This window comes from Tetrao urogallus, assembly GCF_951394365.1.
Source record: "Tetrao urogallus genome assembly, chromosome: 6".
NCBI classification, from domain to species: domain Eukaryota; kingdom Metazoa; phylum Chordata; class Aves; order Galliformes; family Phasianidae; genus Tetrao; species Tetrao urogallus.
Window position 1 is genome coordinate 45,236,659 of NC_136819.1, and position 22,940 is coordinate 45,259,598.

The 22,940-nt window shown below is 41.1% G+C and overlaps 1 protein-coding gene across 1 annotated transcript in view; it reads right to left on the minus strand.

Annotated features, from left to right (window-relative positions):
* The window catches only part of ITPK1 (inositol-tetrakisphosphate 1-kinase), a gene marked incomplete at both ends in the record, with an annotated part of 125,598 nt that overhangs the window by 81,471 nt on the left and 21,187 nt on the right, over positions 1–22,940 (minus strand). Inside the window, one exon of the mRNA XM_079537621.1 lies at positions 13,191–13,215. Within this exon, the coding sequence (XP_079393747.1) occupies positions 13,191–13,215 (25 nt within the window). The remainder of the gene's footprint in view (positions 1–13,190; positions 13,216–22,940) is intronic.

Sequence of the window (22,940 nt, forward strand, 5' to 3'; positions counted from 1 at the left end):
CCAGACTTTCAGATTAGATAATGGTCCAGTACAACCATCTGACATGTCCCATGGCACAAACCACAGAACCTCCCCTCACCAAGACCTCCAGCATAACCAGTGACCTGTCAAAATGCTTAACTTTATAGAAATAATAAAAATATGAAAAACGATTCCAAGTTCATTTCAGCTAACTGGGAAGCTAACCTGAGGTTAAGGAATAACTTTAAATGATTGTTTTCTCCTGATTAGAATATATCATTTCCATTGCAATGCTGACACATGTTATATTCCAGCCATTCTCTCTAAGCCATATCCAGAATGTACAGGAACATCATGAAAATCTGGGGCTAGCGACACACTCCATCCTGGTTAGGTCTGATATTCAGTAACGGCCCAGCATTCAATATTCCATAAGGAGGCTGATGGCTGCAATGCTACCACAAACATCAGCACGCTCAGGTCTTCCACCTTCTGTTACCGCCAAGCACTCCAGCTTCCAGCCCAGGTAACAAATGAGGTGCTGAGCACTCCTGCCTCAGTACAAGAAACAAGGTGCTGCAGAAACACAGCAGCATGAGCTAAAACCCAGCCAGCATGGAGCAGGAGAGGACGATCCCTACAGACAGCTCCTCATGCTGGAGGTGTCTTTCAAATTCAACAACTATGCCTGCATGAATTTACAGCTTTTGAGTAGGTTTGTGGTCACACGCAGGCAGTGGCATGCCTGGTGCATTGCAACATAGTTGTAACCTGGCTCTCCCAGGGATGCTGTGGCTTTCCAATGTGGCATGGAGCTCAGGAGCCTTGTTAAGTCCAGCTGAGAAACAAAGCCTGTCCCTTGCCACACCAGCACTTGCTTTTGCAACCTCAAAACCAAGAGCTGGCTTGCCTCCAGCCAGCTTCAAGAACAAGCACAGGGCAGGCCCCAAAGACATGTCCTTCTGTACAGCCTGTTCTGAACACCCCAGCAGAGACATTTGTGAAGGGGAACAAAGATGAATGCAAGCCAGCGCAAACAGTGGCTTGAAGTTTGAAATTTACTCTTCTGAATCTGTCCTTCAGGCTCACCCTGCTTCTGTGAGGTGCAGAAACATTCACTCAAAAGAAGTCAAGTCCCACTTTCAAAACTTAAATGAGCCGGCAAAACTCAAAAACAGATTACATGTAAGCAACGACTAGCAAGTTGTAAGTATCCTTGACATAAACACATGCTTCCAATATGGAGATTGAGAAACTAGAGCATTTTTGTACACGTGCTATCGCTATATTTTGAGCATCTTATTCCAGAACTATAACACATAAAAAAAGTGTCATCCAGTGTTTTCACTGTTAGCCTTAACAGAGCATATACACAAAGATTATTTTAGTGGTCTTTTGTTTTAGAATTAGCTTGTACAGCCTCTATCCTTTCACACACTTTTCTTAATCAAATGCATAGCTTTTGAAATAGGTGGAAGGATAAACACATTAGATGATAGGTATTCAAGTATACAGTGGTCCACTGATCAACACAGATATCAGACAGGAGAGGTAAGTTTGCTGCAGAGCTCCAAAAGCTAGACTGAAATCACAGGAATGTGATTCTATATGTAAACAAGTGCAATAGAACCACTTAAGTGAAAGCTCCAACCACAACCACTTAATTCATGGCTTCTCATTTCCATCAAATGCAGGTTCTTCAAACCACTGGCTGCCTCAAAGACCTGCAGAAAGGTCAGCACAACTTTAGATAGTCCCTTTCTGCAACGCACAGAACAGGACAACCAAGACAGGTTTTGTTTGACCTCCGCTGCCAGGTTAAACAAACTGCGATAACCCTGCCCAAAACAGCCGGCATGTGTAAAGGCATAGCTTGCCCCAGCTCCTTACGGCTGGTTTATCTTAGATAAACCCATGACCTTGACAGCCCAGTGAAGTACAATTTTCAACACCTGCAGTGTTAGGAACAAAGCAAGCGAGCGGCATTACAACCTTCGAAACAGCAAAGTATGCTACACACGCAGACCTCAAGGCTGTGAGCTTAAAATACGTTACAGAAACAGTTTTGGTTTTGCAGACTGACAGGATTCAATAGATTGCTCTCTTGCTGAACTTTTCCAACTCACAGGGTTACCTTAAGCAGAATAAATTAGCGATCGATGAAAGATGGTGTCCTCTGTTAAGTTCACCTCCCTTTTCCAGATAAGAACATCACTGCTCATGCTCAGTACTGTATCTTCAAACCCTCCGTGCTACAAGAGCAAATTTGGTAAGACTGTTTTTCAAAGAAAACAGGAAGGTACCCGGTTCTCTCTTCCTTTGAGATCACAGGGCTCAGAACTGGAGGTCGCTGTGGGAATGTGATGATCAACAAACTCAATTCCACCAAAACTCACCTTCTCTATTGAAACTTCTGTTCATACCCAAACTCTTAAAACTCAAGGAATCCTAGACATAAATGCAAATACTGCAGTATGGTTTCTTCTTCAACAGGTCAAGAAATGGTAGAATTTCTTCAGCCTACATTCAGATCAGAAGGAATAGGTGTGTCTGTACATATAGATACACACACAGGTATATAAAACATGTATTTTAAGACTCAGCATTTCTCTCACATGCTGCAAGCCACTCAAACCAAGGTCCATAAACACAATGTCAGCTATATTCCTGTCAAGTTACTGTTGCCTGACAAACACAGATGTGGGGCATTTACTTTGTGTTGTGTCCACATCTCAGATCCTGGGGACAATTTCTGAAAAAGAGAAATGTTTTCTGCTTGCATTCAGTTTTCACCTCCCAGTGCAAGCTAGGTCATTTATGTCAAGCAACTTATTTGTATCAATATACAATAATGTGACCTGAAACGTGCAGAAATCCAAGACTTGGGAACTTCCATTCCTTAGCTATCAGTTGGTGAAGGACTAGTTAGTATTTAACAGATTAGTTTGAGCTGATTTAATATCAAAGAGTTGCTTCTTTTGTAAATACTCAGGAGATGCTCCATTACAACATCTGCAGAACTGACATGAACATCTGTAGAAGCACAGACCCATCACTGCATCAGGATGACAGCAATGTAAACAAAGACCAAGAAGTAAAGAATTTTAGACAGTGCCCCAAAGAAACAGTGGAGCTCTTCACTACACAAACTGCTTTGTTTTGCTGTAAATTTCTATTTACTTGCTGTTTCTGGGTGTTCCCTCATTGTTTTAAGGTTCACCATACTAACATGAGGATGTCAGAGGCAACTTCACCATGCCATAGGCTGTTGCTAAGTGATCCTCTACAAACACACAAAATTCTTCAGACAGAAGTGTAAACATCCCTAATAGACTCAGTGAATGAAGTTGCACTACATCAACCTTCAGAAAATTCAGAAGAAATTCAAATTCACAATTGCCACCAATAATACTTTGTAAACCTATCCACTGAAACAAATAATTCTCTAATAGCTCTTTTAAATATTAATGTGATGGTAATACCGCATTAAAACTTGGCTACAGACAGATATGTCAGGGCACTAATGAAGGATAGCTTTAAGACAGCATCTCTGTGGACAGACTGATTTCATACATATACATTTACACTGCAATTCCTTACACAAACCAAAACAGTCAGCACAGTGTTACTTGCAACATATATATGCTGTAAACAGAGTTAAGACTCCATGAGAATATTTGACTGCAGTTATAAAAAGCAAGCCTCAAAAACTGGGAATATTCAGCACTGCTGCAGACTTAGTCCAAAAGATCCAGAATAGATCCAAATGCACTAATCTAATTGTACGAGCAGATTAAATTAGCTTAGAAGAGACCCAGCTGTCAATAATATCTAGGATAAGTAATTGCAGCATCTAGCAAAAGCAAGCAGAAGAGAACCTGGGCACTGAGCACATCCAGTGGGACAGACTGAGGCTGATCTCGTAGCCCTGCAGGAGTCAAGAGCAACATGGGGCAGAGCCACCAGGTCCTGCAGTTGGTGCAGGAGCATCTCTGCTGGGAGCTGCCGGAACGCCAACCTGCCCTTTTGGCTACAAGCGGGTGGATCTGCCACCAGCAAGGAGCCAGTGCTCTCTCTAGCTCCTTTTTGGTCACTTAGTGAACTAAGTCAGCCATTAAGAGCTTGAATGGCATGAATTCACTGCAGCAGGCTTCAGAACATCTAATCTGCTTCGCCTCTTTTTCAAACTGCTTTGCACTCACAGTTCAAAGAAAAATTTCTGCTTTCCCCTTTACAGCTGCTGTTCTTTTTTCAACCACTTAAGGACATTTCCATAAAAGAAGGGGTATTACAAGATAAACTCAACTAGGTCACAAGAACGAACATTTTCCAAGCTCGCCTAAATTAAAACAATCTCTTTGCAATCAATATAAATTCTCTATGGACTGCAGTTAGCATGTCCTCCAATCTTTGCAATCAGTAAGGCAGTGAGCAATCCCAACACAGGAACTCCATGCTGCTAAGGCTACAGAACAGCAGGGTTGTGCAGTGAAGATTCCTGTGCAAGAAAACATTTTCAGATGCACTTAGACCTTTGAGTAAAGGAAGCTTTTGGCTCCAATCAACAATTTACTATGAAAACAAATCTTAAAAGCTCTTCTCTGTTTGCAAATTCAGCCAGAAACTCCTCTGCAACAGTTGCTTCCCTTACATCTCAGTCTCTTAGCTCAGCCCTAATGGCATGTTTTCCATTCCCATCTTCAGATTACTCTGTCAAAACACTGTAAATAACTTGTTTGCATTTGGTCAGGGAAGTTGTATTTAAAATAAAAACTCTTCACTAACTAAACTGAAGTAAATGCCCACATTAGAATAAATACTCAAACAAGGATGTGAGATCCATGTAACCTAATGCATATAGCAACCTTAACTTAGATACAAAACCCCTTCGATTCAGGGAAGCATACCTCTTGGGAAACTAAATGAGAGTACTGTAAAGTACTGAAGCAACCTCAGGTTGGAAAGCTGTGATCAGTGGAATTGAGTGAGGTGCCTTGGATCCTAAAATAACAGCCAAAGAACAGGACAAGTCCTGAATCTATTCTATAGACTGAACACAGGTTTGGGTTTATTTTGCTTAACTGAACCAGAGAGCACCTGGAAACTAAACCTCCTAGGAACAAAACTATACAGCTTTATGGAAGAGTCAGCAGGAGTAGCGCAGATCCCACACCTTGTCAGTAGCACAACATCTTCAGATGATTATCATTCCTGATGTGAATAGGAGAAATAGATACAAATTCCCACAAACCTGACAGAAGGAGGCTTCTGTCTCCAGCCTCCTTCCATAGTCTGCGAAAGGAAAGTTAACTCCAGACCTGAATCCCTTCTTCAGAAAGAGCTGTTCAATAAGAGGGGCCCTATTTCCACCACCTACTAAGGGGACCACTTAAGACTGATCATCTCTCCTTAGGTATCCAATGAATATTTCAATCCAATTATTAATAATTGCTGGCCCACCCTCGCTTCTGCAATACCAACAGAGAATGACATTCATCTCATCTAGGAAACTGAAGCAGCCGTCTGCTTTTCGACAAGTCACGTAAGAGAAGAGATGAAAAAACCAATACAAAAACCCTTTCAAATTTTCCATAGATGTGACCTCATGTTAAGAAGAAACATTTTGAATTACACACTCCTACCTCATTTTAGAGAAACTATGTTTACAGTCATCTGCATTTCTACTGGTTCTGTTCCTTCCTCATCAGACTCAGAAACTCCCACCCTAAGCTATTAACCGTGCTGCTTTTGGTCAGTAGCAAATATTCTCAAAAACTATAGAGACAGTGATTAAAAATAATTTATCAAGAAGTATACAAGAGCTTTCCATTAATACACTAGCACACAGCAAAAGTTAAGAAACTTTATGCCTTCTGTCTTTAAATACCATGTTTCATTGGCTCATCATTCAATCTTGTGACAGTAATGAACTTAACTCATTTAACTGTGAAGCACTACAAGACAGAATAAGCATGCAATAAAATGGATCTCCAAATGCAAGCATCTCAGATGACAGCTAAGATCAAAGAAGTAATTTTTGCAGAAGTTGAAAAAAGGAAGAGTCAATAGTAAGAGACTTCCCCACACTCCAATTTTGATGATATTCTTCCTGTGAAGCTTTTGATTGAAGCAAGTCTTAGCTATGGGGGGAGATGAGAGACACTACTCCCAAGGGAACATCCCTGTACTTGTTGAACAAAGCCCCAAGAGTGAAGACAAGGTTAGAATCACAGGAGTAAGCTTGTAGCTCTGCTTGAGCAGGAGAACCAAATGATTTCACTCCCAAAACTGACACAGGATTGTTATTCAGCCGAGAGAGGACATCTCAGTGTTAGGGTCAGAGGCACAGTCACCTTTGGAACTGAATCAAATCATTCCCCTTTCCCTCCTACTCTGAGAAAAAAAACTTCAGATGAAAAATGTCAAAAGAACCATGTGCATATTTGTACTTCAACATATACTTAGCAATTTCAGCTAGCCACACAAGACAGGTTGGTTGTAAAAGTAAAATTTGCCCTGGTTTGACACCCTAACACTTGTATCCAGTGAGATGAATAATCTTATATATGATAATAATCTTTAATGCAGCCTAACATTAAAGTTTGTTCTTTGGTGACCCGTGGGTACCACTGCAGTAATCATGATTAATAAAAGCAGTGTTCAACTGCTGCTTTGTGCAAAGACCTGACTATATGCTGCAAAATATTTCTAGTCAAGAGCAAGCAAATATAAGTTCTATTCCCAAGCATAAGAATCCTTTAAGCTCTTACTTTTATCTGTACTGTTTCCTGAGGATGGTTTTATGAAGCTTTGCAGTTTGTGTAAGTATCTGGGAAAATGATGTTGATGGCTGAAAGAGTACTATACACAGCAGCATTTAGAAATTACCAGCACCCATTATTACTCCTCTTCTCCTTTACACACGCATCTTACTTTAAATCTACTCAATTCAGATTTCTCGAAGCAACTTAAATGGCATTCCAGTAAATGGAAAAATATCTTCACTAGAAAGCAGAAACAGACTTGTCAAGAGTGTCCAAAGTGCCTGCAGTAAGTGGGGCACCTCCCCATTGCAATCTCAGTCCTACTATAATCAGATAAACCTTTGGCAGAGTTCCCAGAGTGCACAGACTTCCATCCAAGGCATCCCAGCTCCCAGCCTTCAGCAGTGGTAGGCATCACCATCTCATCATGACGTAGCCAGGAGATGGGAGAAGACAAATGACAGAGAAGGCTTCACAGGCCAAAGCAGAACAATCTCAAACTTGAAGGCTACTCACCACAGATTTCTAAATCTTAGCAATGTTTTCACTCACCCAAGAAATTCTGGCAAGTGACTTCAGATTCCACACCTCATCCAAAACTGGTGGAATTTAAAGTCAAAAGAAAGCAATCCAACCAGTCGGTAAGAGACTGAACATCTCTGAGCCACAAACACTTCCTCTCAGATCTCACATTCACTCCCCAAGAATAACGATCTAACTGCATTTTGATTGACTTCATTCTTAAAAATTAGACAAAGTGCATATTTATTTAATCTGTTCAATCCACATGATGAAAATGTTCTGCTGTTTTCTCTCCCTTCCCTGCCCCACCAGATGTGTATTTATTCTTCTTCCCCACTGGACCAGAAAGGGCCATACTGTACCTCCCTGACCAGTCTGCTGATGCAATAGGTAGCAATGTGCCAAAGCCATCTCTCCCTGTTCTGGAACCTGTGCTCCATTCCTTCTGGGCAGGGCTGCTCCTTAAGTACCAAGATGGTCTCATGTAGAAGGATCTCCCCTTCTGAGAAGGATCTGAGAAGGATCAGAGGCCTGGCAGTTTTTTTTTTTTTTTCCACAGACGTGCTATTCCTGAGGGACTTTTATCACTGCAACTTATTATTTTTTGAAGACCCCACTCTGAGGCTTCCCAAATACTAAGCAGTATCACTGCATGCTTCTGTGTTATAATCTTCTCAAGATTTTAACCAGCTGCTTTCACCTCCCAGCACACACAAAGCATCTAGACAATCCAGACTAAGAAGGGTTGGAGGGCTTTTGCAGCATCATTTCCAAAAATGCAATACAGACAAAACTGAGTGCCATACTGAGGAGAACATGCACTGTAACGAGGGGTTGGCATGCATGTAAAAATAAAACTTTCTTCTCCCTATACTACAGAGCCAGCTCTCCAACATCTCAATAAACCTGCTTGCTTTGGAAGCTTTCCAGTCACATCTTTCTGTACATGCTTTTGAATATATACTTTATAAGCTCTCTTCTCATTAGACTGCTGCCGTTCCAAGCCTATTCCATTAATACTTCATGTGAAAATAAACCTCTCTGCATTTCAAGAAAACAACTGTTCCCTGGCAACAATTAGTGGAAACTCTTGCCATTGGTATTTCACTTTGATTGAAGATTTAGGAAGGGGGGAAGGGACCCTCAATTCTCCTTTGCTGTCATAAGTAAAACTCACAGCCCGAAGGACAGTTTGCTTCTCGAAAGTAAAAGATTTCAAATATCTTAATTCCCAGAGGGCTGAAGGGAAAGAAAGGAAAAACAAAACAGCAGCCTAGACCATTGTAACTACTACAATCAGCTGTTCCACACTGAAAAACATGTTGTCCTCCATATCCCATTGCTATTAAAAAATGTGCAGCTTGAAATACAATGACTAATCCCAGTTTTATAGCCAACCAACTAGAACATCTCTCCAAGATAAAAGAGAGCATTACTGCTCATCAGAACCAAAAATACACATGGAAAATAGGAAATCTTAACTATTTAAAATTTGAAAGAAAAAAAAAAAGTAAGTTAGAGCTCTAGGAAAGCCTGGGTGTGGAAGTGCTCGAAAGGGCTTTGAAGTCCCGAGAAATAGAAGGCTCCAAACTCTGTCACACAAAGACGGAACTGGCAATTTGTCAGAAGCCAAAGGGCTGCAGCTAATTATTCTGGATTTGCATAGCTTGTGAAACAAAAATAAATGCATGTCCCCATCAGAGGTACTTGTGATGCTTTCCACTTCACTGCACATGTTTTCAATCTCACATTCTTCAAACTAAGCCAAACAGATTTTTTCCTGAAAAACAAGGTATATGGAGATGTTCTTTCTTTTCCTCACCAATGCACAGTTATAAGAAATAGAATACTGTACTGGCTGAAGAAAAGCTGACAGTATGCAACTCTAAATTTGGCCCTACATTAATCTTGAGGGGTGAAACTGATCAAAAGCAAGCTTTAAAAAAAAAAAAAAAAAAGGTCAGAAACAGCTTTATGTTTCAGAAACTTCTCAAAACCAATATTTGCTAGATTCCATTAATAGAGAAGAATTTTTATTACTGCTAATGTCTAATTAGCCAATCACTGCATAACTACAGAAGCAGTATTCCCCTTGAAACAGCGATGAAAGAAATTAAGAAAGGCTTTTGTTGAAGCACTTAGTGCCCTGGCAGCCCAGGCTAGCACCAAAGCTGCTGCCTGCCCAATGGCCTACAGGCCATGGTACTACTGGGGCTCTGAGTACATGTCACCATTCAGGGCATCGCCACCCCACCACTGGCTACCTCTTCAGGTGGCTCCAGCTGCAAGAGGCTGGGGGAGCTGGCAAGAAAATAAATCAGGATGACAGGCAACAGCCCAGGGTCTGAGAACCCACAGCTCCCCAGACGTCTGAGCTCTACCCTGTTCCATGCAGCGCTGTCAGCACAGCTGCCAAAACACCACTTGGGCTGGAAGAGAAACAGCATTCCCGTAGAGCTTGCATACGGCCTTCAGTTCTTTTTTTGTTTGTTTGTTTTTTGTTTTTTCAGTTCCCACCTTAAAAACAGAACAACAGCATTTCCTTACCTCTCTGTGTACAAGCAGGATAATCACCCTAACACAGTGGTGGTGATGCCTACTTAAAAACCAAGAAAACAGCCTGCCACAAGGTAAGAGATTGAGCACAGCCCTCGATCCAGAGAACTTTCTGCTTGGTTTCCCTTCTAATATAATAATGGTTTGTAGCTGCCCCACTGACTAGGATTTAAGTCTCAAGAGGCAAATATAGGTCTAAAACACTTCCAAACCTTATGTTGTTATTCAGACTTCTGCCACCGGAAAAAAAGACATGAGCTAGTCTGATCAGAATAAATCCGAGGCTCCCAAATGTTTGGGTGCAGGCTCAGACTTTGGAAAGGCTCAGTCTTTGGAAACTTCATAACTTTGAAAGCTTTTTGATTCATTTTCTGCACTATCTTTTAAGCTAGACAGCTTGATGGGTGTTACTCAGTTGTACTAAATAACACAATGCATTTCTCCTATAACTCCTATAACTCCTATGCATTGAGTTTACAGTGAATTCTCATTGTTAGAATTAGGACTTCTGTAAAGAATAACAAAGAAAACAAAATTATTTATCACCCAGTGAGTTGAGAGGTTCTTTGTTTTCAATATGAAACTTAAACAATTTCTTAAATTCGAACAGAGGGTCATGTCTGCTTAGCTTTCCATTGCCAGTCCTACTCTTCTACTACTTCTCATTGGACAATGTGCGTGTCGCCCAGCTCAATAAAAACAGGAAGCTGGAACTACCCTTTCTGCTATAACAAAGCCTGAGAAGAGATAAAACAGAGAACTTGAACACAAGTCACAGAATCTTGTCTGCTATCTAACAGTGTACAGAATCTTGGCTGCTAGCTAACACTGTATAGAAAATCTGTACAGTGAAAGTAGCCCTAAGTAAACAAAATAAGAAGACGCCAGAATAGTCGAGGCACAAAGAAAACAGAAGTCACGTATGTGCTTACTTGAAGACTTTTCTAAGACTTTTGTTCTGTAGTAGGAAATTAATTCCTGCTCTTGTACAACATTTTTGGAAAAGAATGAACTATTATCTGTCTGCAGAAATCAACACAAACCAGTCCATTATGGTACCTGGAAACTAGTAATTGAACCTCATCTTCTGACTTGCTACTTTTAACTGGGAAGCATGTATGCATTCAGGGAAAAAAAGAAAAAGAAAAAAAAAAAGGAATTTATGTAAAGAGGAAAACAGATAATCAGTATTCTACGTTTTGAGTGATTTGTCTTTTACCATGCATAGAGCTGGCTTCTCTTGAGACAGCTCACACCAGAGCAGGTTCTTTAAAGGAGAAGGAGAAACAAATAAAAGAAACCTTGCTGCTCAACATAGGTAAACAACATCCCCCCTGTCAGACAAACTTTGTCCAGCAGACCGGTATCAAGATATTCTCTACCTAAAAGCAGGGCTAGTGGAAAGACAGTGCAAGGTGACAAAAGCCACGCTTCCTAGGAATACTGAGTAGGCAAAGAACAGATATCCAAGATATCTCTTGCTACTACAAGTACATGCTTTAGCATGTACAAAGCATCGTGCAGGCCAGCAGTGAAAACACGTGGCCATCCACCCTGCTCTAGCAGAGCATCAGGCATTGATATTCCAGGTATGCCTTTGGGGCACAGATTCCCAGTATAGGTTAGTGTGGCATCTCAACAATGCTGTAAAATTTGAAACCATCTAAGAAACTCTACAAAGTCCTGCTTAGTTCTGTCCAAATGTTTCCCAAATGCTCGCTGAATAAATACATTCTTTCCAATTATTTTGTGAATATCTAATGACTAGCCATTAAGTCACTAAACATCAGCAAAAAAACCTAACTAAATAAATGCATTTGTGCATCTTGCATACACTGATACAGCAAAGACTTAACTCAAATAATACACTGAAGGACAGCAACTTTAGCCCAAGAGGTAAAACAGCATCTGTTCTCTTTATCTAATCATAGGATCATTTAATTCATTTCATACAGGCACAGCTTAAGTGCACACAGCAGGAACTAGGCATGTATAACAAATGCAGACATTGGATTGTAAACCAAAGAATGCCACAAACACAGGCTAGCTTTCTCCTTGTGCTGCTTGTTGAAGACGTACTTTGCATACGTTGGTTGCACTTATCAATCCAGAGGTGCTCTATCAGAACTTATAACAGGAGCTGCTTCTTAGTTCTGAGCAATAGCAGGTACAAAGCAAGGAAGATGCTGCTGCAGTGGTGAAAGGGTACTAGAATTAAGCCTAAATTCAGACATGAAATATGTGCCTTCTTTGCTCATAATACCATGCAGTTCTCAGATAACCAGACCTACTAGAAAGACTTTGTCCAAGGTTAGCTAGTAATTTTTTAAAAGCCTTTTCTGACAAGATTCTTTAGAATCATATGGATTATTTTTTTTTTCTTTTGAAATGTCCCTACTTCATGTTTGTGTGAAGTCACAAGGACACAAGAACAGCATCAACTATCAGTGACTAACGCCCATTTCTCCTCTACTGAGGCAGGTTCATTGCGGCTACTGGGACGTAAGAAATAATAGGACAAGAGGAAATAGTCTCAAGCTGCACCAGGGAAAGTTCAGGTTGGATATTATGGAAAATTTCTTCTCAATAAAGAGTGGCATTGGAACAGGTTGCCCAGGGAGGAGGTGGAGTCACCATCCCTGGAGGTACTCAAGAAATGCAGAGACGTGGCACTGAGAGACATGGATTAGTGGGCATGGTGGTGGCAGGTTGACAGTTGAACTAGATGATATTTTCCAACTTCAATGATTCTATGATTCTATGTGTGAGGAACACATCGAGCATACGTTAGACTAGAAAATGAGCATCAGGTAAGCACTAGGAAGAGTGAATCCTGTGACACTCAGCTCTTCTAAGTACACACAAGGGGCCAAAAGAAAAGAACGTGCTTCCCCATTCGATCTTTTAGGAGCACAGTCCTCTGACTGAGCAGGCATAACAAAACAGCTGTCATGCTAACATAATTCCTTTCCCAAGTTGGCGTCATCCTTTAAGTACCATCTTGTGTAAAATACGACCACTTGGACGTAGCTAACATTTATACTTAACAGCAGAGGGGCTAAAACTTCAAAGCACTTCAGTATCACTTCTCTGCTCCCTAGGTTACAAAAACACCACTACTGTTTGAAAGGCCAGCTCCTGTTTCTGCTAGATCTGACCGTCCTTAAATAAAGTAAGCACAGATTAATTTCACTTAATCAACTATCAGATCTTTATAATTAATAAAGACAAGAAAAGCCAACTTCATCTCCACTTTCACTTAGTCACCTCTACTAGATGAGCTTGATGCATAGTTGACAAAAATGAATCCATTTCTTTTCCCAAAAACAGGATTGATAGCAGAGAAAAAAAAAAGAAAGAAAAAATAACTGAATAGTTTTTACTCACCTGTACTACTTCTACTCCTCTTTTCCTGAAAAAGAAAAAAAAAAAACAACAAAAAGGTTATTGTCGGAATGTGGGAAAAACGCACAGCAAACATTAAAGGTAAAAGGTTGCTTCATACTAGAACACAAACACTAAAGATCTGCATTCGCTGATTCAAATTCAGGAAAGCATTTGCTCAGTTCTATTCTGCCTATGAAGCATGTTTGCAGTTTCTGAACCATGGTCTCAATGGGGACATGGGACATGCACTGAGCAGCTGTAATGCTGAGAGCAATGCAGCTACCCAGTGGACAAAGGTGGGAAGTGGGTGATGCGAGGGGGAGAGCATCTCAGTTTTAATCATAAATCAAAACGTCAAGAACTGAAACTGGCAGAGCCAGTTCAGTCCAATCTACTCTGCTAGTATGAGAATTGAGATTCAGGTACACGCAGCCCAGCAATGTTCAGTCAGTGCATTTGACAAGTTATCAAGAAAAACAAACCATTTCTGCTTTAGTCTGGAGAGCAGAACTAAGTATCTGGCACAAAGCCCAGTCGTTCCTATTCCATGCCACTTTCCCACTACATGAGGGCTATTTAAATACATCATGAACTTCTCCTCACTTTGAGGACATAAGGAATTTAATTTAAGAATCAAAAGCCTCAGCAAGGACATGACTGGAATCTTTTTTCCTCATTCCCACTAACCTCATCTGTGAAAATCAAAGACCCTTGCTGGAGAGGTCAGGGCAGCGCTGCCTGACTGTCCCCAGCGCCCTTCTATCTATGAGGGCCTATGTTGCTTTCCACAGTCACAACTGTTGCACACTGCTGAATGCACAATGGCTCCTCCAGTTTTCTCCCCAATACAGTAAGTCTTTCTTTTGGAAGGCGGTTACAAAGATGCCCAAAGGAACAGGCAATCCATCAGCATCTATGACATAAATTTTTCCTTTCTTCCACTTCACAAGCCTGGAGTTTCTCTGGCTGAAAAGCAGTATGCATGCGCTACATAGTCACAACAGAGCTCATCGTTGCTCAGCAAGGAAATTATAAAGAAAATGAAACCAAGCACCTCTTACAGAGAATTTCAAAGCCCTCTTGCAAATAACAGTAGCCTGTAAATGGTGGGTGATTGATGTGTTGCTATTAGAGTGTGGGAAGCATTGCTGCAGAACAGCACCTGAGGCTAGCCAGATGCATTCCAATTATGCTCTGGGAAGAAATAGACTCCTATAGAGAAAGAGTTAATAGCCAAATTGCTGAAACAATGACTTTCACACAGCTAAGTGACATAAACAAGAAATACTAGGTAGGAAGTGTTGTGTGCTTTTCTTTTTTTGTAAATGAGTGCAGCAGCAACTGGTGAGCCATTCCACGCACTGTAAGCTAAGACTTAAAATAACCAAACCAGCTACATTTTTGCTGTGTCTGCCCTGGAGTAAAGAGAACTCAGAAGCTTCATAAAAATACACCAGGCTACAGCAAGGACTACTCCAAAGCTCCTTGAAAGACGGCATCTGATGGAAAAGACTGCATTTTTTGCCATGCCTACACACATTGAATAAGTTTTGTCCTACTTTGCGGAAGAGAAATATGTGAAAGCTGGTTGCCAAAGCTACTTGAGAATGAATGGGCCTAAAGGCTTTCTATAATGACCCCAAAATGGACTCTGCAAATTGACCAGGAATTACTGAAACCAACTGTACCGCATCAGCACAAGGTAGAAGCTAGCCTACAGCTTTTGTTTCCGCTAACAAATAGCAAGAAGCATCCGGTGTTGAAGACGCTGTCACACACTTAGTGGCTATGGGAAGGAGGAAGCGATTAGCAAGGTTGGCTTGCAGCACCGGGTCTTCCTCTTTCTCAGTAGCGGGCTTTCCCCTTTGGCTATCTGAAGTATTAGAACTACTTACACTTAAACCCAGGAGACAAGAAACCATAGAAGCATGTGTGTTTTGTGGATTAGTTAACTTGGGATAAATCCTCTATCAAAATAGTTTGGTTTCTTTTTGTGAAATTAAGTTATTTAAAGAACCAAAGATACCCACGTAACCAGGACAGCAGGCAGCCTCGTGTCTCTGTTACATCACCACCTGGCAGTGCCACAAAGCCACAGGGATGGACAGGTGGTGGCTGTGAGGCACCAAGATGGGAGCTCCACAGCCGAGTGCGTAGCACCATGTCACCACACTAGTTGTCCCACATCCTGGAGGAAACCGATTGGGAGTGGAAAGCAAGCTGTTCCCCAACACGAAAAACTCTAGGAACCCCCAAAAAAATCAGTGGGCAGAAGGAAGCAGACCACAGGCCATAAGCAACTCAGCAGCAAGGGGCTGCCCACAAAGGGTGTGCAGGTGAGGTGGAGCAGTTGCCAATGAGCCAGTCTGGGAGCCTGACAGAACCAGCACGTGGCCTGAAACCAAGTCATATCCTGCCTGAGGAAGGGCATCTATTCCCAGCTTGTCCAGACATCTCCTGGAACTGGCTACATGGGATCCAAAACAAGCTTTGCAATACAATCCCTTTTTTCTGAGGGGAAGAGAGTGATCCCCATTAGCTGTGTTTCCCTCCCCCTTCCCAAGGTGTGACACAACCACATCAAAGCAAGACTGCTCGCCTACTTTCCTTGAGCAAATGCTTGAAAAATGGCCACTCTTAAACAATGTTCCTAGAGGTCACTGTTTTTAAAACAAATATAATTCTAAAGAATATCCAGACTGGGATCTTTTATCAGCCAGGAAAAGTAAAAATAGCCAATGCTAGAAATCCTCTGGAGAAAAAGAGAAGAAGAAAATTGGCTGAAAGTGGTAAAACTAAACACCTAATTCACACCAAAGCTTCAATGTCTTCAACTGGTCCAGCCTGTCTAAAGCTATGGAAACATATTCACAGGCATCACAAATTTCTGACTGATGCTTTAGCACACGCTTCCTTCAGTGCTGAGCTTTCATTTAATCAGACACTACAACATCTCAAGAAAAACAAAATTGTTGAAGTTATCTGCTGTTCTGAATAAAACCCAGAAGCCCATCACAACTTAATTCTATACCCGAGGCACGTGGAGAACTCTACAACCACACGAACAGTGATTAAAGTAGGTTACCACGCTACATGACTTAAGAAGTTATGAAGTTGTCTGTGGATTCAGGGAAGAGTTTGATATCAAGTTGCTATGAACCCATAAACTGGAGTCTTAGTACTGATCCTCTACCATAGTCTCAAAGTATATGGAACAGTTTTGGTTGCTTTAACATCCAAAGTAAACAGTTTGAACTAATTCACCCCAGCATCTCAGACTAAAATACCATAGTGAATGACAGTTAAAAAGAAAAAAATTATTATGTCATACATTACAGCCAGGGTTAAATTAAGTAGCGTATTTTTGCTGTCTGGACTGAGTGACAGATTGAAAAATGGCAAGCAATTTACATTTTGAGAACTAAAAAGCAATCATGATACCTGCTTTAATAACCTAAGCAGTTATTAAGGCATGCAGCAAAGTTCATTTTCTCAGATCTGAGGATGTTTCACCTCCAGAAGGTTCCATTTACAAAAGTAGCAAATAATAACATATTGCTTTGACATAAAAAATAAAAGAATGTTTTGGTTTCAAAGGGATTTGCATAAATATTAATGAACCAGAGCAAAACCAACATCCAGTAAGATTTTCCACCTGAAATTATCAGGCACGGAGGATGGCACCCTACAAGAAGTCCCAAAGCGAAGTGCAAAATGCAGCAAACACCAGCCACCCCACAGCCTCACAGACATCCTGTTTTCTCTTCCAGGCATAAAGGCAAGCTCAGCTAATTTGCATGAGATTTTCCATCAGCAGGGCACCCTGTATTTCTGTCAGGGAATATTTTGAGGATCCATGCTTTTATTACCTTCCCTCACTGATGGACAGTCATTACTGCCCATGACAGAAGCAAGCAGACAGCAGCCCCAGTGCAGTGCGTGCTGCTGGGAGGCGCAGGCTTACAGTCATAGGTCAAACTGAAATTAGTTGAAGGCACCTGAAAAGCTACAAGACTTGGAAGTAACACAGGAATTTATTTTTTTTGTGGTTTGTTTTTGCTTTGCACCCAATCTATTAAGCAGGGAATTAATCAGAGGTAATTTTGCTAATATAAATCCAGCTATTCCTTTTAGAAACATTTTGCTCTTCTTCCATCAGTAATTTTGAAAGACTTATGACTGAAATTGGTCAGAAGTTGATGTTTGGGATGGGCAGAATCCTTGGTTTTCCGTATCTCTGTAAAGCATCATAGATCCAGAGGAGAAGGGCAATCAAGTATACCCTTATAGATAGGTAGCCACAGATAGCGTTGTGTGTTTTTAAATGTTTTAGGCTGAAGAAATGGGACCTCTGACAGCCACTGAGGATCTTTTAAATAGAAAAAAATCATGGGGGATAGTCACATACGTGCATTTCATCCTTCTTATTATAATCACATAGAATCACATAGAATGGGGAACAGACCTCATACATCAGACGCTACAACATGGCAAGCAATTTTCATGCAGCCATCCCACGTGACAGTTGGGAGAGCCATCTGCTCTTCTCCACATCTTCAAAGCATTATATCATCCCATCTACAGCTTTAAAACTGCTCCTTTGAGCACCATACCAGAACAAGATGCCAGGAAATGGATTAGTTAAAAGGAGAGCTTTTGGGCAGGGCAGGCAACAACATCACTCTGGCATTTACCTGAGGGACCACAATGCCTCCACACACCTCCAATTCCACCACAACACAGTCACCTTCTGGGAAAGAGGCAGCTAGAACCCCACTAACCTGTCATCCTGCCAGACCAATGACAAACTGAAGTGTCCAACATCAAGACTACAGTGGTTGAAGCTGCAAGGAGGAGAAAGCCACAAAAGAAAGAAACCAGACACTCTGAACAGTGACCATAGGGAGTATACTACCTTAAGTCACTAAATATGAAGTCTACATTTCACTAATACAAACTTGAAAGGATCTGTTTTCTTCTGTTTTCTTTTTAAACTCGACATTTAAGACATTTCCATGGTGCTGATCTCTGCATGATGTTCTTGGAATGCAGCGATCTTGGGTCCTGTGAGTCCATACTCACTGTTTTCCCCAGAAGAGGAACAAAACGACAGTAACAAGGGAAGAAAAAAAGAAGAAAGAAAAAAGAGGCGCAATCATGGGAAGAAGGAACGATTAACAGATGCACAGAAAAATGATTTAAGACAATGAACTATTCATCCTGCCAGACATTCAAAGGCGTATTTAATACCTGGTGGCAATTATGAGCAATTACACAGGGTTTAGCTTTCAACCATAGGCACACAACACCAGTGAGACCTTCAGACCTTATCAGATTCAGTTTCCACCTATGGCAAGCAGCCACACCACATGCTCTCTCTATAAACTTATTAAAAATCATCTTCAAACCAAGCTGCCTTGGCACTGTATCTTCCATTACAAGACATTATTTCCCAAAGGTCACAGTCCTTCAAAACGCTAAGTTGTTCCAGCACCACCCTTTGGCTTCAATAAACTGCCTGTCTCCTTAAGAGCTGCAAAAAGTACGTATGCTCTCCCTGTGCCAGGCTCCCTTTGTCTCTCCATAATCCCAGTCACCCTAATGTTAATGTGACCCTCTGCAAAAAGCAAACACTTGAGCCATCCCTTTCAATAGTCTTTCTAAGGTCACAAGGCACCAGTGATGACTGAGAGACTTGAAAAGAGTAGACAGAATCCCACGGCAGAAGACAATATTGCTACTGAGAATAGATAAAGTATTTATCTTCTACGTATACTGTAAACTCAGTGCAGAAGCTGCAACAGGCTTCTAGAAACATACAGACCTATTCACATTTTATAAACAAAATGAACTAAAACTTCACATGAAAAGGTTTATATTTTGAAAAACACTTGATATTGCCTATTTGCTCTCCAGTGTCATGATATGTTCAATTAGGTGTTACACCAAGGCATAAGTTTTCTACATGCATTGATAAAACTCCTTGGTACTGTATAAAATGCTTCAAGACTTATTTCATTCACAAGCTTCTAAAAATTACATTTTCTATCATTGTCAGCTACTCTCCTCTCGTTCTCCTGAATAAGGAAGTCATTAGGCAGAAAGAAGAGTCCTAAAAAACTTCATTTTCCGTTGTCATTGGAGCCCTCGAAATCAGATATGTGTATTTTCTCCATGTAACGTGTGACTCATCATGTAACTTGGGAAAAAAAGGGCAAAAAGGTGCATTAGCTAGTTGAATGGTAATTTGTTTACATCTGAATTTCCAGATACTGTCAAAATGCAGGAAAAACTATTTCAAACTTCTTAACAGCTATTATGCTGGTGAAGGAAGACAGGCATTAGGATCGCCTCAACCTCCCCAGTACTAAATTGCAATGTAAGAAACTAAAACCATTCTGAAAGGCTTGCCACAATAAGGCACCTACACTAAAGTCAAAAGGAAGACTCACATTGACTTGATGAAGACTTCAGTGTCATGTTTGGGTAACACTGCTAGAACTGCTCTAGATGAAAGCTAATGGTAAACAGTCCTGACATTTCTTGTTTGCAGCAGCTGAGGATCCAATAAACAGGTGATTTTTCAGTTTTCCAAATGACAGGAGTTCACCTTCCATAGTTAACTTCACCAAGGCCACACCAGCACTCAAAGTAATGGGTCTACATCCCAAGCAACACAGATAATTAAACTGCTCCCTCACTAGCTACTCTTGAGAAACTTGTTCCATCACATTTTTCACTGCAAGTGAAAGTACACATGATGTGCTGGAAAAGCACAATGTACTGCTAAGCCACTGTGCAAAATAAGATTTAAAAGGAGTGACAGAACAATGCTGTTTTAAGAAAGTGAAACAAGGTAGGATGGTTAGTCACAAACTGCAAGGTGAAACAAAGAGCACTCAATTTGAAGAAAGAGTCAGCAACCCTGCTGGCAGTTAGCTACACATACTTGCCCCAAGGAATCACCCTGCAGCTCTCGTGCCTACAGCAAGCAAACTTCTCTTGCTCCCCAGTAGGACAGACACACACAACATTGCACTCAGCTACAAAGGAGCCTGAAAGTGCAGGCTTGCAGGTTCAATTTGGGCTTGAGACCTTACAAAGCATCACCACTTTGGGAACCTCCTTGTCAGAGCCAGGAGAGCTAGCAGCTCACAAAACCCACCGTGACAGACTGACACAGCTTTCCGTTTAAGCTGCATGTCAACTACATGGTGATGCCCTTCAGCATGCTTTTCCCAAAGTGATAGGTAGAATTCCTGTATTTGCATGGGTCTTTCTAACTCTCAGGTGCCTTTCAAACAAAACTGGCAAAAAGCATTAAGTCAAACGCCTGTTCTCTCAGCCTGATACCATCAAATCTGAAGTCAACTCAAGCACAACTCCTCCAAACTCTACCAGTACTTATGTGGGCCCACGCTGCTTATGAGCACTATCAACACAGCTTTACCACTAAATCTCTGAACTGCACCAGGCAAGATAATCAAGCCTTCCGCCTACCTCCTTTCAAAGACCACATCTTTTGCAACAGGAATTAAGATTTAGCAAGAGCTGGAGCAATGCAGATAAAGTTGAATCGAGACATGCACCTGCACTCCAGCTTACCTACCTGTAAAACTATCCAGAAACCAGAGCCTTGTCTTCCTTTATTTAAACTCTGCAGCTGAAGTGCAACAGGCAATCTTACTATAGCAGACCGCAGTGCTCACCTAAGGATACAGTTTGTACTCTGTCTCACTGCTGAAGTTTCCCCAGCCAGCCACTTGAAAACTACCTCACAGATTTCTTCTTGTACTACAGAAAAAGCTAGACTGGACCTTAAGTCCATTTTGACTGGAAATGGAAAATGAGAAGGGCAGAGAAGAATACATTTTTCTCCAGCGTAGGTAAGGCTGTCAAAATGAATGAGGAAAAAACTTCCTCCAGCATCTGCAGAAAAGCCCTTTCTCTAGGAGGCTAACAAAATCATGATGCTTTTACAAATTTCCATCTAGGCAGAGAGCAGCTAAAAAATAAAAGATTTAAGGCAGATGCAAACTAGCATTTTTATTATTATTATTATTATTTTTTACTCTGGGACTTCCTTAAGGCTTCTGCTTCACTGTTCAGTGTGACGCAACGTAAAATTACTTTCTTTTCAATATAGTTTTTAATTTTTAACTCACGTACACCAAGGCTAGTAAAACCTGCATACATATTTTATAAGCAGCTTTCTCTGAGAATTCTAACAGCTGTCAACGTCTCTTTATTAAAACAGCTGTCTTCCATGTTTTGGTTAACAAATAAACTCAAGGCTTCTGGGGCTTTTATAAGGCAAGATGAGGTTTAAATAGAGACAGCATGCATTCTTGCATTTGGACAATATACAATCATAACATACATGAAGACACCCACAAAGTTGTTTCATCAACAGTTTTCAACTTAAACATCATCAATCAGATTTAGGCAATAAACACAACTATTTGTTATAGTTGCAAATAATGTAGCCAAACCAGAAACATTGGTTTGCCATTCATAGAAATACCACACTGTTATCAGCTACCAAGGAAGGCTAAAGAGACAAGACAAAAATTTGCACTTGTACACATCAGACAGTTCTTAGTGCAAATATATCTGCATCTATCTATATACCCTACTATCTATCTCATTAAATCTGTGTATGGAATGAAAGCCTTAGATTAAATATATTGATGTTGTGCCCTACTTACAAATCTTCCAATTGCCTGCCTCTTCTTTTTGGGTAGGGAAATCAAACTGAAGAAATGCAACACATCTGATCAGCTAACCTAAAATGGGCACAGCAACAGACAGCAGCTGCCTACCTTTTTTTTTTTTTTTTTTTTTTTTTTTTTTTTTTTTTTTTTTTTTTGGAAGGAGAAAGAGAACAGAAGAAAGACAAGAGGTGAACTGGCTCGGTCTTCCAAGGTCACATAACAATTTCGACTGCCCCATCTGTCTTTCCCCTGCAGTAAGCCGACTTTCTGAAAGCATCTGGTAACTGTCCTCTGAGAGTCTGACCTTCTCAGGACTTCTCTCAGTTCTAGGCATCTGCTGCAGTCATCTTTAACAACATTATCAACGGAGCCTGCACACAGCTACCTGGCAAACGCAAGCAGGAAAACAAAGTGCTACAGGAACACTCATTTAGTAGAACCATTATCCACAGTTTGTCTTACCTAGACCAGAATCCCCCAGGGCAGCGCATTTGAAAAGCATCCAACTCCATCAACCCGGAGAGCTACTCCTGTTACACCAATCAGCCTCGACGGCAAAGCCCATTCATGACCACAGTGTCTCACTCAAGCCTCTGAAAGGTCTGCAGAGAGCTTATGGCTCTCCCACAGAGTTGATGCTCAGCCTATTAACATCAATTGGAGGCACTTTTTCTAATAGTGCAGCATTCAATACTGGTCTAGTATTGAAGATTCATGATCTTGGAGGTACCTTCCAACCCTGGCCATTCTGTGATTCTGTGACTGAAGATGAAATTTTGCCATAATCCTCTGAATTATGAGCATCCAGGTGTGAGATGTGGAAATCTCCTTCTTACAATGCCTGTCTACAAAAACATGTAATATGTGGCAAGCCAAACTAAAAAGCCCTGTACAAGAACGTCTGCTAAATTCTCACACACTAATCAAGGCACAGAACTGCTGAGTTTCTTAAAAAACAAGGTAAGAAAGAAGGTACTTAGAGCAGACTTGTACATCAGCCAGAAGGGGCTGCTTCCACACTGCTCTTTCTGTTCGA